The 14,719-nt window shown below is 38.1% G+C and overlaps 1 protein-coding gene across 6 annotated transcripts in view; it reads right to left on the bottom strand.

Moving 5' to 3' along the window:
* Positions 1-14,719, bottom strand: part of TP63 (tumor protein p63) — a 228,515-nt gene that overhangs the window by 138,623 nt on the left and 75,173 nt on the right. For all 6 annotated transcript variants that reach the window (XM_047788673.1, XM_047788691.1, XM_047788719.1 and 3 more), the window contains 2 exons: positions 4,996-5,124; positions 4,097-4,229 (listed from right to left, as the gene is read on the bottom strand). In XM_047788673.1, the coding sequence (XP_047644629.1) occupies positions 4,097-4,229; positions 4,996-5,124 (262 nt within the window). The remainder of the gene's footprint in view (positions 1-4,096; positions 4,230-4,995; positions 5,125-14,719) is intronic.

Below are 14,719 nucleotides of genomic sequence, written 5' to 3'. Positions count from 1 at the left end.
TCTTGCATGGTGAGAGAATGCTTGGCAGAGATCCCATTTTTTTTTAATTATATGCATGAGGAAAGTAATTTATGTACAGAGTTTTAGAACTATTTAGCTACTAGCCTATACACTGAAAAGTGAAAGTATGCTACCAAGAAATGGAAGACAAAGCCTCACACAAGCTGCAGCTCTCAGTTTAGAAGGACAAAGAATCTCAGAGGATCTTAGCTCTCTACTTTCCAAACCAGAAGACTATTCATGACATGCTGAGCTAGTCCCCCATTTTGCCATTCCTGTTGCCGAGATGGTCTTTGTTATCTAGTCCCATCTATGTGGGACTTCTCATAGGGACATGATCCAGGGGAAAATCCAGGGTTCATGTAGAATTATATTTTATTAGCAATGTCTCAGGTTGTTTTTTTTTTTTGTCTTTTTGTCTTTTCTAGTGCTGTACTCATGGCACATGGAGGTTCCCAGGCTAGGGTTCCATTCGGAGCTGCAGCCGCCAGCCCACGCCGCAGCCACAGCAACACGGGATCTGAGCCATGTCTGCGACCCACACCACAGCCCACGCAACACTGGAACCTACTGAGCGAGGCCAGGGATCAAACCCCTAACCCCATGGTTCCCAGTCTGACTCATTAACCACTGAGCCATGACAAGAACTCCAATGCCTCAGTTTATTAGAGATTAAAAAAAACAGGGCAGCGCACAGATAGGCAAGTTTGTTTATTTATTAAAGTTCATTCTCACTCCACTTGCATCTTCCTTTCAATACCGTTGTTCCCCAGTGACCTATTTTGTTTCTCCCACTGCCAAAAGCTCTTTTAGTTTTGTTTGCCAGCTTTTCTTGAATCACTTCGATTCCTCGCTCCTTGTAAATGTTTCTCTCCTGATTTGCTCTTACCCTCAATCTGACATACAATTTCAAGTTCCAAGTTGCTAGTAAGTGACAGTAGAATTCTGTCTCATCATTCGTAGTTACCAGTGGTGCCCTGTGCCTCTCCAGAGCAGGGAAATTATGCAAACTCTCTATGGTATGACTATCTCACGAAGGAATAGCAGAGGTTTGCCCACAAGGGTAAACCTAAATTTCATTGAAAAAGAGGTACTTGAGAATAAACAGAGCTCAAGTTCCTCTCAAATACAATACCTTGGAGAAAGAAGGAGAAAAGATTGTGCCCAGTATTGTGGATAGAATACCAACATTGCTGCTGACTATACATGTCATCCTAGAAAAGGTTTTTTAACCACTTTTTCTTTTGGTTTATTAATTTATAAAACAAGGAGAAGTTTTACCTCACAAAGTTCCTGGAAAGATTAAATATAACATCAGATATGTTCATCACCATCAAATATGGAAGCTTAAGAAAGCCAGAGTTTCAAAAAATTTGTAAATTTAGATCAATTTCAAACTGGATACTCTCAGTTTCAGTCAGGTCACTCACTCCTCTTACTATGAACAGTAGTAAAAATCAACTTCAATGAATCAACATTATTAAGTATATATGTTCATAGCTGATGCTCAGGAAAAAATTAAATGCAAATGAATAATCTTAAATATTTCATAAATAATAACCTAAAAAACAAAAGACGGTGCATTCTTAGCTAAACAAGATATGTATCACAAAAGCAATCATATCTACACATTTTCTTGGCATTCACTCCTTCATTCTTACCCTCTTCTAATATCATTGTATAACTTGGCTGACTCTCAAATACGCCACTAGGTTTTCTCCAGTTTCCTTTAGCTATTTTGTAAAAGTACCAAAGTGAACTTTAAGTGACTTAAGTTTTAGTGCTTAAATGGCAGGTCTTGGTACTTTCCAACAGAACTGGGGAGATAATGGAGGCAAAGAAAAAGAACATTTTCTTTATCAACTCACCATCATCAAAAGGGAAGGAATAGGAGAGGACTACAGGACCAGAAGTTTTGCTGCTGCTAATGTTCAAGGAGAGAATGTCCCCCTTACTCGTGACAGTCTACCAATACAGTACCAACTAGCCACGCATGACAATTTAAATTAACTAAAGTAAATTAAGTCCCTCGTGTGCACTAGCCACATTTCAGATGCCCAAAGGATCGATGTGGTTAGTGGCTACTGTGTTGAACAGTAGAAATATAGGACATTTCCACTGTTGAAGGAATTTATTTTGGATAGGGCTGTTGCAAAGAGAACATTTTGTTTTTTAGATAATTTCTAAGTCTCATTTCAAATGACTTCAAAAATTCCTGAGGCCTACTATGGGCCAAACATGGGAAAAAAGTACTGGGCATGACAAAATATGGTCCCTGTCCCTAGTAGAGGCAATAAAGGAACAACTATAATATTGTATAATTAGTAATTTGAGAGAAAATATACCTAGGTGGCTTCAGAGGAATGATCTTTAACTCAGACTGGTAGAGAATAGTGATATGGTATTCCCTGGAGAAAATAGGAAAACTGGATGTTGAGGGATGAAAAAGAATTGGTCAGAGAGGAGAAAAAAAATGAGATGTTCTCAAGGAGAAAATTTCTAATAAGACAAAGAAGAAACTGCATGGCATATTAAAAAATCCCATGCTGCAGAATGTGAAAAAGATAACAATAATAGGGAACATAAATGCAAAGGCTAGATTTTCCATTTTCAACTATACAACTTCTTGCTTTTAGGAATCTGAATGTCAGAACAGAAAATCCCTGGAGAGACTATAAAAAGATAGGTAGCACCAGCCTAAGCAAACCTATCAGCTTAAGAGTTGATATTTGTAAATGAATTGGGGATATAATAATTTCTAAGTCACTGTCAAATCAGAATTTATATATGAATAAATATTTATGTTTAGTTATAATACATTCCAAGGCCTTGAATTACCTGCTCCATGAATTTATCTGTCAGTTTCCTTGTACTAGCTCAAGGATAACCACGAACAATACCCATACCAAAAAAGACAGAAGCCAATGAAGAAATGTATTTATCCCTTATCAATGTGGTAACAAAATATCAGTGTATTTGTAGAGTTACAGCTTTCTATTTTTGGCTCTTTTCTCTTTCCCCACTTCTCCCTCTCCTAATATTAAAAAGAACAATTTATATCAAAAAACATACAGTAAGAATTCCAATAAAATCTTACATCAGACAAGAAAGACAAGACATACCAAAACACCTTTCATCTTTACAGTTCTTCCAAATAAAGTGATTTGGTACCTTCCCTCTCCCCTAAAGAAAGGCATGGCACTTTCTTTAATCACATCCGCAGATGCTCTGAGATACCCAGCTCTCTTTCTAGCTCTTTATGTCTCTATTTTCCTACAAATTTTTAGGTTGTTTTTTACAGATAAAGCAGTAGGACTTGTGTGATGAATAAATGATTTTTTAAAAGAAAACCCACCAATTAGCATGATCGTGATGGACTACACAAACAAATTTCATCTAAACACCTCAAAAAACTGTTTTACTGTCATTAACCTATATACTCCTTAGCTGCATGGGAGGTGTGTACATGTAAGTTCTTGCCATTTTAGAGCTGAAAAACTAAGGTCTAAGTTTGTGAATGATTCAGCGGTAAAGCCAAAAAAAAAAAAAAAAACCAAAAACCAAAAAGAAACAAACAAACAAAAAACAGAGAGAAGAGCCTGTTTTATGCATGTTAGTCTCTTTCCTTTTACTCTATTACCAGGTGCTTAAAACATGTGTGTTTGCATAGAATTTGCTATAGCCTCCTTCACTAAAGAGGAATAATTCTATGAGAAAGGCAGTGTGCCATAATGGAAAGTGCTTTGGATAGGATTCAGTCTAGACTTCGGTTCTGTCTGCATCAGTTGTAAAACATAGGGCTGGTACTATCAACTCTGAGTCGGTATAGACATGAGGAACAATTCAGGTAAAGTGTATAAGGAATTATTTCTAACTCCCTTCGCCACACCAGTGGAAACATATGCATCACAAAAAGTTGAGGCAGACCCAGAATCCGTAGCTCTTCATTTTTTTCTCTGCTGACTGCACTGACTCATTTCCCAATGCCTTGCCCATTCAGAGCAACCTGTGTCTTCATGTTCCATGAAAGAGACAGGTGTAACAGAGATGGGGATAGCATGGCTCGCAGATTAAAGGGGAAGCCTGTGCCACTCACCCACATGGGGTCACTCAGGTCCGAGTCCTGCATGCGAATACAGTCCATGCTGATCTCAATCTTGTTTGTTGCACCATTTTCTGATGGTTCATCCACAAAATTCAAGTCAATGGGCTGAACTGAACAAATAGGCCTACCATAAAGGAAAACAAAAGCATGTTAGATGTGGAAAGGGACTAAAATCCACTCATCCAGTTGGTAACAAGGAGCTCTTTCTCCTGCAAAATTGACAAGGCTCATTGGTTGGAGTCAGAAATCTTAGGTTTGAATCTTGGCCCCACCAATGACAATCTGTGACATTTCAAATCTGTTGGTAAAATGGGAATCATGATCTGTGACCAAAGAATTGCTAGGTGGAACACAGGATAGAAGGAAAGTATCAGGGTTTTTTTAATACCCTATCCCTTTGTGTCTTCAATGTTCTAATATGGATTCACCTTTCCCTTAATTTACTCATTTATCCAAACCTAATCTTAAGAAAGGAGATAATAACCTTTTTTCCCTAGCAAGGCATCAAGACCAACAAAATTCAGTATTTTACTTTCAGAGAGTATCTCCAGCACTGCAGTAAAGGAGAGTCTTTAAGCCAAAAGAAAGAATTTGAGTATCAGAGAGTCACTGAAGAAGTTATTTTAGGTTAGACAAGAGAGCCCTTCTGATTCTACAAAACTATATCACTGAAACAATGATCACCTTTTGCTGCTGGAAATTGAAAAAAAAAAATCACCACTGAGTTTTAAACACAGAGATATTATTGGAAGGGATTATTTTTTTCCAATAGTATTAAATGATTTTTATTGAATCTAGAAATATGCCCTAGTAGGCAATACTTTTACTGTCTATAAGTATCTATTTATAATGGTTTAAGTACAAAGCTTTTTTGTTTATTTGATACTTACTGTTCCAGAAAATCCCAGATGTGCTGGAAAACCTCTGGACTGAGGAATTCACTTGTCTGTGTGCTCTGGGACATAGTGGATCGGTAGTAACTTTCCTTCCAAGAGAAATGGGCTGGGGTTTCTACAAACCTTGAAGAGACAAAAATGAAACTAGGATTATAGTTTCTGTATTTATGATACTGAATATTAAAATTAAAGCATAGTCAATCAAAAATTGTCTTCAAAATCACACATAGCAAATTTTATAAGGTACACAACTGGTGTTTTTTTTGGCAGTGGCAGGGATCCAATTTTGCCATAATATCAATCAATTGTCTATCAAAGCTCTTCTTTCTTAACTAGTAATATTGTTATACTCTGCACTTCTACTATCCAACATCTATGCTCTGTAGATTTCAAAAAGAAAATAAACATTCCCTCTTTAAGTCTGACAGTGAGTCTGACCTGTTATTAAACCCATATCATGAATGTCTCAACTGATTATCTGCACATTCAGCCTCCAGTAGGTAAAAAGTAAAATCAGAAAATGGAAATGAGTTCAGAAAACTTATATTTCACCCTCAGCATAATTACCCCTCTCATAACCACTATCTTAGCCTCATACCCAGAGACAATAACTTGTACCTCTGGACCCAGATTTTTTTTAAATCACCAGTTACATGTCTTAATGTGCATGTGGTTGGTTTTTGATTGGAGGATAGAATTCTATGTTATACTAAGAGATAAGCAAACATCTGAATACATTGCAAATGAACAGTATTTCTCCCTTTTATTTATTTTTTTGTCTTTTTAGGGCTGCACCTATAGCATATGGAGGTTCCCGGGATATACAATCAGAATTGTAGCTGCCGGCCTACACCACAGCTCACAGCAACGCTGGATCCTTAACCCACTGAGCAAGACCAAGGATTCAACCTGCATCCTCATGGATACTAGTTGGGTTCGTTAACCACTGAGCCATGATGGGAACTCCATGAATAGTATCTGTTTGCTTAATTTTGTTGTAAGGTCCTCAAATTTATATTTACTTTTTAAAAAAAATCAATCCCTATATATGTCAAGGAAAACATCAGTTTTCTCCAATGATGCCTTCTCTAAATCTGTATTTTATCTGTGTATTTCATCTTCATATGTGATTCATTGTGATTATCAGAAGACTAATTTTACTCCAGGATGAAATTAGCTAAGCTCTTAATCATTACTGTTAATATTATAAAGAATTAAATAGTGTACTAGGCTAGTTGATTATCTTAAATTTGCAAATGAATGCTCTGGTCTAGCTACCTAAAAGAGGATAATAGCACTGGATTTATTCTGATGATTTCCAAGCTATACTGAGATGAACATATATTTACTAAAGTCAGATATATAAAGAACATCTATTATTTGCCAGGAAGACAATGAGTACTGGAAATAAAAAATGAATGCCTTGCTGTCTAGAAGGCCATGGTATAGAAGGTAAAACAGGAAAACTCTCTAATAAATGTACTAAGAGTGTACATAACACTGTAAAAACCACAGTGTTGGAATTCCTGCTGTGGTGCAGCAGAAATGAAACCGACTAGTAACCATGAGGTTGCAGGTTTGATCCTTGGCCTTGCTCAGTGGGTTAAGGATCTGGCGTTGCCATGAGCTGTGGTGTAGGTCACAGACACGGCTTAGTTCCTGTGCTGCTGTGGTATAGGCTGGCAGCTGTAGATCTGATTTGACCCCTAGCCTGGGAACTTTCATAGGCCATGGGTGTGACCCTAAAAAAATAAATAAATAAAAAGCACAATCTTGAAATATATCATTCATCTGATAGTTAAGGAAAGAACCTTAAATGATGAGAAGAAATTAGTCAGTTCAGATAAGGACTAATAGTACAGAGTGAACAGTCTATGGCACTGTTAAGCATAGTGTAAAAATTTGAGGCAGAAGATGTCAAGAGGCAAAGCTGCAGAGGAAGTAGAAACTTGTGTGATATGTTTTACAAAAAAAAAAAAAGTTTAAGTACTTCAATACTTCTAGTGAGTGTTGAATTATTTTTTTTTTGCAAGGTGTTTTTAAATGAACTTTATTTTGAAATTAACTATAGATTCACATGCTGCTGTAATAAAAAATAGGGTGCCCATATGCCAGTTATCCAGTTTTCCCCAATGGGAAGTATCATTTTGAAAAACTATCATATGATATCATCATCCAAATATTGACATTAATATAAGTGACTGATCTTTGTCAGAAATTCCCAGTTGTACTGTACTGTACTATGTATTTATTTCAACATACAGGTCAGCATATGCATCTCTACAGTATTAAAGTATTTGAAGCATGAGATTGACACAGAGAATGTTTTACATTGATAAATCTGGAAGTTGTGTTGGAGGAAGTATTTACAGCTTATTGGTTTATGGGCAGTTATTTAGGAAGTCTAGGTTATACAGCAGGATGATAGCAGAAGTGGAGATAGAGAAGATGGGGACAATTTTAATCATTAGTGGAAAGGACCAGATATTGTTTATGTTACTGATGGAAGAAGAAGGAACAGTAGAGCCAAGGATGATTTCCAGTTTCCAGCTTTCTCAGACTGTGTGGTGGGAGATTCCAGTAACTAATCAGTAAATGCAGTTGGGAGAGCCAGCTTGAAAAGACAGGAGAGACAATGAGTTCAACTCAGCATGAAACTTGAAGGACCAATGGGATATATAAAAAGTAAATAAACTTTAAACTCTGAGGAGAGGAATGGGCCAGAAGTTTAGAAGAAGAAATCCTCATCCTAGGGTAAAAAATAAATCCATGAGTATGGATACAGGGACCTACACAGAGCAGGTTCAATGAGGAGTGAAGTTCGGCTAGTGGAGATGCATAGCACTTGCTCTTACTTTTCTTGTTCTGCCCCCAAAGTCATCACTCGAATCTAACATTTAGGTTCTTTCAGCTCTCCTGAAAAATCTCCCACTTAATCAAGTTTCAAAGTTCAAAACTACTTTAGTTTTACAGATGTATTTTAGAATTAATAGATCTCAGACAATATCCAGCTCAGTTATTCTTATATATATAAAATACATTATATATTATATAAATATTTTTACATAATAGAAGAAAATGCTGAAATCCAAAAAGAATCAGGTCATTCTGCTATATTTTACTCAACAGAAGTCTCTATTCAACATAGGTTTTTATTCACAGTCCAAGAAGAATAAATTTATGCATCAAACACTCATCACAAATTATCCAACTCTTGGCTTCTTGGAATAGTTCCCATTCTTAGTATTCTCTGAATATTTAAAGCTGCCCTATTCCCCTTTAGATCATCCCAAACTTAAAGTTATAAAACTAGAAATACACTTGATTTTATACAAGCATCCCCTAATTCACTTAACAAAATATAACAGCAGTTAGTAGTGATGTTGACAAGAAGCTCATTGGTTTTTCCTAGATTTCCTGACTCAAAGGCCCCCTTGACCAGTATCAGTTGTTCTGTTAGAGAATCTGGCACCAGAAATCTCCAGGAGAGCAGATCAAACATGGAGCGGCCTCCTCATCAACACTGCTCACAGCTGGGAAGATGGGGGTCACACGAGTCTAAATCTTTGAGGACCTCATAGAATGTCAATGTTGGCTGTGATCTTAGTGTCTGTCCAGTCCTGCTACTTTATTTCATAAGGACTCTGAGAGCCAGACCTGAAGAACTTACCCTAGATCTACTGTTATGCTGGAATACTGGCTCATGAAAGCAGACTGTTAAATTTTCTGGAATTACCCAAGCTGATTATTAAACACAATCCATTTTTATAATTTATTATAAAATATTAAAGTTAAATTATATTAAAAACAAAGATAAATACTCAAAACTTGTCGCTTCCTAATTATTTTACCATTATCTCTGTTCTTGCAAGGAATTTAAAAAATAATGTAGTAAAATAGCTGAGATTTAAAAAAAAAAAAAATTCAATCCGTCCATTTATTGCTTCTATTCTTTAATAATATATTTCAATTAAATTTTATATGCAAATGATTCAACAATAAATATATTGAATATCTATTATGTGGAGAGTTTAACGATGAGGGGACATTTGATTTTTGGAAAGTATTTCATAGTATAGGGCTAGAAATAAAACATCTTCAATATTTTGTTATGGCAGACTGACTGGATTAAGACAACTGCAATATATATACATATTTAAATTTGTTTTCACTGACATCCTCAATTTGGTGTGCTTTAAGTATGCTTACCCTTAGTAAATTCTACTGTAATTTATTCATGCTGTAATAGTATGGCCTCAACTAGCAAGTAAAGAACTGAAAGTCAAGAACCATATTATTAATTTTCTGGTTCTTTACAACACTGAATTGTAGAATAAAAAAAAATACTGCAAAGGATTTTATTTCTCAGCACCTATATTTTCTTTATGTAAGTGAGGACTCATAGGATTTTATTCACAGTCCCACAGGAAGTTCACAGGTCTCTAATGCTAAACCTCAGACATCCTGGATCCCACTGAAATGTTCTGCAGAAACAAAGTACATTTAACACTTTTTACAACATGAGCTGTCTCTCAAAATCCAGGAACATAAAAAAAGTTATTGTCAAACATCACTCTTCTATAATAATTTGTCACTTAATACTCTAATCATTTCAACCTATAATCTGGCATCTGGTAGAAGACAGTTTGTAAGGGAGACTTGAGTCCATCTTATAATGTCAGTTTTAACATTTTAGCAGGTCAATACAGATACATGCATGCTTTCACACAGGCATTTACCTATAAACTGCCTCCAAATTAGAATTTATGAGATATTTGAATAGATGTAATAATCATGACATCAGGTTTGGATATGTTAAGGTATTGCACTAATATGAAGTCCAGATGGGAAGTTCATGCATCTTCTATTGCTAAGATACATGAGCATATAGATTTCTGGAAGGACCATGGGGAAATGGAGCGCTACTGAAGAGTTTTCTTAGGATGGAGGAATGCGCTAGTGAATGTATAGAAAGCTAAATAAATAAACTCAAGAAAATGGTTCATTCTCCATGCACTTCTTTATGTATTTTTAGATCATTTATCTGAAATTGTATTATGTATTTATTGGTTCATGGTAAGTCCTTCATCAGAATGCAAACTCAGAGCAGATTGCCTTGTTCACTGTTGCATCCACAGGACCTAGAAGAACACTTGGAAATACAGGTTTCCACTGCTGTGTGAAAGTAGAGCATTCCTATGAAAGCTTTCTTAAGTCAAAATGGCCTAAAGCAATGGGTATCCCCTATTTCCAAAGATTTTTATAATGCCACTTCACTCTTATTAAAGAACTACATTGAAATCTGCCTTTGTGAACTGGAAGAAATCTGAAGATTTTTGCTTTTAAGAAAAAAATCCATTACCATACAGATGTAGGTATTTCATATTCCTCTCCTACCTGCCCTCTGGGGGGAAAAATTCCTAACACTTTAATGTTGGTTTTGCCTTAGCTCCACTTGAGAGATGTGAGGAAATTATAGTTATGAGTGATCAAGAAAATTCCACATTATAGCCTCTTGAGGACAGAAACTTACACAGATATACCTGCACAGCCCTGTAAATAACAGAATTCCTGACATAATAATATTTGATGAATGAATGAATGGCCCTAGTTCATCCAGACCAGCATGGTTAGTACACAAATACAGGCTGGATTGACTCCAAAGTTTTCACTCTTCCTAATAGATCACAATGACCTCTGCGAGGAGGGAAGTACATTTTTTGAAGTCATGAAAGAGACCAGAAAACAAACAAACAAACCAAAACTTAAAACCGAGAACAAGAACAAAGAGAAAGTTACACTCTAGAAGCCCGTGAAGACTTTGGTATGACAATGCAACCCAATAGCTAAGATTTCCAATAGTTAATCCTGAGTCGTCAAGAGTTTACATGGCACACACTAGGTTTTAAAAAAATAGCAAAGTATGCCTTATTTCCAGAAATATCTATGTTCAAATATAAAAAGAAAAATAAAATGCAATTTAAAGAGTATGTTTATCTAGAAAACTCAACTACCCAGAATGACGTATTTTCTAAGGAATTCTGGTAGATAAGTTGTTTTGTTTTGTTTTGCTAAATTATTATGACATTTTCCTTTCAGATCAGGAGCACAACTTCTAGCACAGTTTCTTTTTCTTCTTTTTTTCCTTTTTAGGACTGAACCAGCAGCACATGGAATGTCCCAGGCTAGGGGTCCAATCAGAGCTGCAGCTGCTGGCCTACACCACAGCCGCAGTAATTCAGGATCCGAGATTTGTCTACCACCTACACCACAGCTCATGGCAACACAGGATCCTTGAGCCACTGAGCAAGGCCACAGATGGAACCCACGTCCTCACAAATACTAGTTGGGTTCATTACCACTGAGCCAAATGGGAACTCCCTTAGCACGGTTTCTTATTTATAGTTTCTACTGAGTGTTCAGTTCTTTGAGATGAGAACCTCATTTTGCTTTCTGGCTTTGGGGTACTTCACAGCCTAGCAGAGTATCTGGTACCAAGGGGGTGTCAAGTAAATGTTTATTGAAGGAAATATTTGGAAAAAGTAAAAATACTAATGCCAACATCTATAGCAGAAATAATGGATATTTGATTGCTTCTGTGGGTAAGGTACTCTGCAATGTGCCTGGTATGCATTAATTTTCACAACATCTGGAGTTCCCACCATGGCACAGTGGGTTCAGAATCTGACTGCAGTGGCTCGGGTTGCTGTGGAGGTATGGGTTCAATCCCCTGCCTGGCACAGTGGGTTAAAACATCAGATTCAATCCTTCGCCCAGGAACTTCCATGTACTGTGGGCATAGCCATAAGCTAAAATAAAAATAAAAATTTTCACAACATCGGGGAGGATGTCAACCCTGGGGTCTTAAGGCTTTGGCTTCAGAGCCTCTACTCTGTTATTTACAAAATTAGTCACATCAGGCAAGTGATTCAGCCTCTCTGAGCCCCAACTTCCATACATCTGTCATAGTGAAAACAGAACAGTACCTATCTCTCTTGGAGAGGGTAGGCTTTGCATCCTGACCACAGAAGGTTATTCCATTTTCCCAGCCAGAAGCAGTAGGTGCCACACTTGAAAGTTCAACTGAATCACCTGGCCTATGTTTAGAAAAGAGTTCCTGTCCCTACCCCCCCAAGTTCCTGGTGGTCTGGAGTGAGGCCCAGGAATATTCACTTTTTCTAAAATTGCAGTGAAAAACACACAACTTTGCAATTCACCTAAAGTCTAACCCCTTTGGAGTTTTTATCAAAAATAGAGCACCCAGGAGTTCCCATCATGGCACAGTGGTTAATGAATCCGACTGGGAACCATGAGGTTGTGGGTTTGATTCCTGGCCTCATTCAGTGGGTTAAGGATCCGGTATTGCCGTGGGCTGTGGTGTGGGTCGCAGACGCGGCTTGGATCCCGAGTTGCTGTGGTGTGGGTCGGCAGCTGTAGCTTCAATTCAACCCCTAGCCTGGTAACCTCCATATGCCAAAAGTGTGGCTCTAGAAAAAACAAAAAGACAAAACAAACAAGCAAAAAACAAAAACAGAGCACCTGGAAAAACCTCCATGTTCTCCAAATATGTATCCTTAAATAGGCAAGACCTTAGCACAGGTTTGTTCCTTAAGATGTCTTTTTATCACTTGAGTAAAGCAGTACAGGGTAATAATTGTGATACCTGCGATAATAACACATAATACATGCCAGGCATTGTTCTAAATACTTTATGGATACCAATTCCTTTAATCTACCCAGCAACCCATGAAAAAGTTAGACTACTGTAATCCTCAATTTATAGATGAGGAAACTGAGACAGAGAGAACACAAATAAGCCCCCTAAAGATACACACTCAGTGAGTGAGGGTAGCAAACTCTGCAGGCTGTGCTGTTAGACAGTGCTGACTCTACCAGGGAACAGATGGAGGCCAGAGGCCTGGCTTACAGGCGATCTTGGGCAAGTCCCTGACCCTTTCTGGGATTCAAGTCTGCTCGCCTGTGCAGTGTGTATGGGTGGGGGGCTGAATCCGATGGTCTCTCAGGCCCTCTGGTCCTAAGATTCCACTATTCATTTTATACGAGTCTTTGACCTTATTACCTGATGGACTGAGACCTTAGAATTTCTGAGGGTAAAACAGACTTCCCCTGCTAACAGCCCCATTATTATCTTTCCTTTACCTGCCAATTCAAAGAACGTCCTCCTGAGTCCTCTGTCCTTTGCTGTTCCTTCTTGCTGAGGAAATCAAATGCACTTCAGCCCAGTGCCCAGAAGATCTGTCTTCACAGTTTCCTCCGAAGCCCTGAGGTCTTTGCTTAATCAGGCCTGCAGTGTGCTTCCACCTGCATCTAATTGAACCTCATTACTCTTTCAAATAGGCTTCCTAGCATCTTCCTTTCCTCCTCTCCTCTTGAGCAATATCTTTCTTTAAGCTCAGAAATGTCTCTCCAAACTGCCCTCCCTACCTTTCCACTGTGTGCTCTTGTTCCATTCCAGGCCTAAACTTGCAGACTTCTTTTAGTTTTGTACTTCTCAAACCTGGTTACCCATTAGATAACATGAGATGCTTAAAATAAAGATGGATGGGCATTACCGCAAGACAATTAAATCAGAGTTTTGGAGAGTAGAATCTGGGCAGAAGTATTATTTATGAATTCAGAAGTTCCCCAAGAGTTGCTCATGTGTGGCATGGTTAAGAACCATTGGCATCTAACCCAGGTGATTCTCAAGTGGGAAAAAGGAGCGAATGCGAGTCACCTGGGCTGCTGCTAATCCTCACTCCCAGGGAGAGAAGTCCAGGCATGTGAAGCAAACAAGGAGATATCTTCCTTGGAGAAACCCCTTGATGAAAAAAAGTTCTAGCAGAATCTCTAAAGGACGATGGATCACTGCACTTTCCTGTCAGCCACCTTCGCAGAATTACCTAAGGTTCTTACACCATCCGGCATCACGTTACTATTTCTAATCATGAAGAGCAATCTGGAGGAAAAACCACTTGATGGTAAGATCCATGCTCTTTTCCTCTGCATAGACTAACAGATCCATGGTCTCTTCCTCTGGATAATTTCAGGGGAATCCCTTTCCTCTCAAGGCTTTAATTCCCCTTATGTGTAAAAGAAGGTTATTGGTTTACTAGATAATCAGTAAGTTTTCTTCCTATTTTATTCTAGTGTTTTAAGATGCCAATTTCTTGTTCCTCAGCTATGACACAACCAATCCCAGTTTTTTTACATTCAGCTGACACCCAGACAATGTTTCTACACAATGCTATTCCTAACCTCTGGTGAAGACCACCCACAGAAAGTCAGCACCAGGACGGCAAAGACTTTTTCCTTCAAAACTTCCTAACTGTAGAAAGAACTACTGCTGCCCAAACTTCAGTTCAGGCCTCTGGATTTCTAAAAAGATCTTTCCCCTCAATCCCCCACATGACAGGCATCGCCTCCATGGCTTCTGGGCTTTGCACCTCCTGAAGGCAGCCTCCCTTTATGAATGTGGCTTGGAGAGCCCCACCTTGCTTACAGACAGACCCTTTGCTCTCACTGCTCCGGATCCAGGGATGCTCAGAAGGTGGTTAGGGTGGCGGCTGTGTGTGGCCTATGAGCTTTTTTTGTTTGTTTTGTCTTAGTGTGAAATGGTTGAGTCTGTTAGGATGTGCTGGCTGGTGAATGCATAGCGGAGAAGTGGTTGCCAGAGTGGCTTCCTTTTCCTCCCCTGCCTGTTTTCAGTCTTTAAGGA

This window comes from Phacochoerus africanus, chromosome 1, assembly GCF_016906955.1.
Source record: "Phacochoerus africanus isolate WHEZ1 chromosome 1, ROS_Pafr_v1, whole genome shotgun sequence".
Lineage (NCBI taxonomy): Eukaryota > Metazoa > Chordata > Mammalia > Artiodactyla > Suidae > Phacochoerus > Phacochoerus africanus.
The sequence above is the reverse complement of the archived record's forward strand: the minus strand, read 5'-3'. Positions and strand labels throughout refer to the sequence as shown.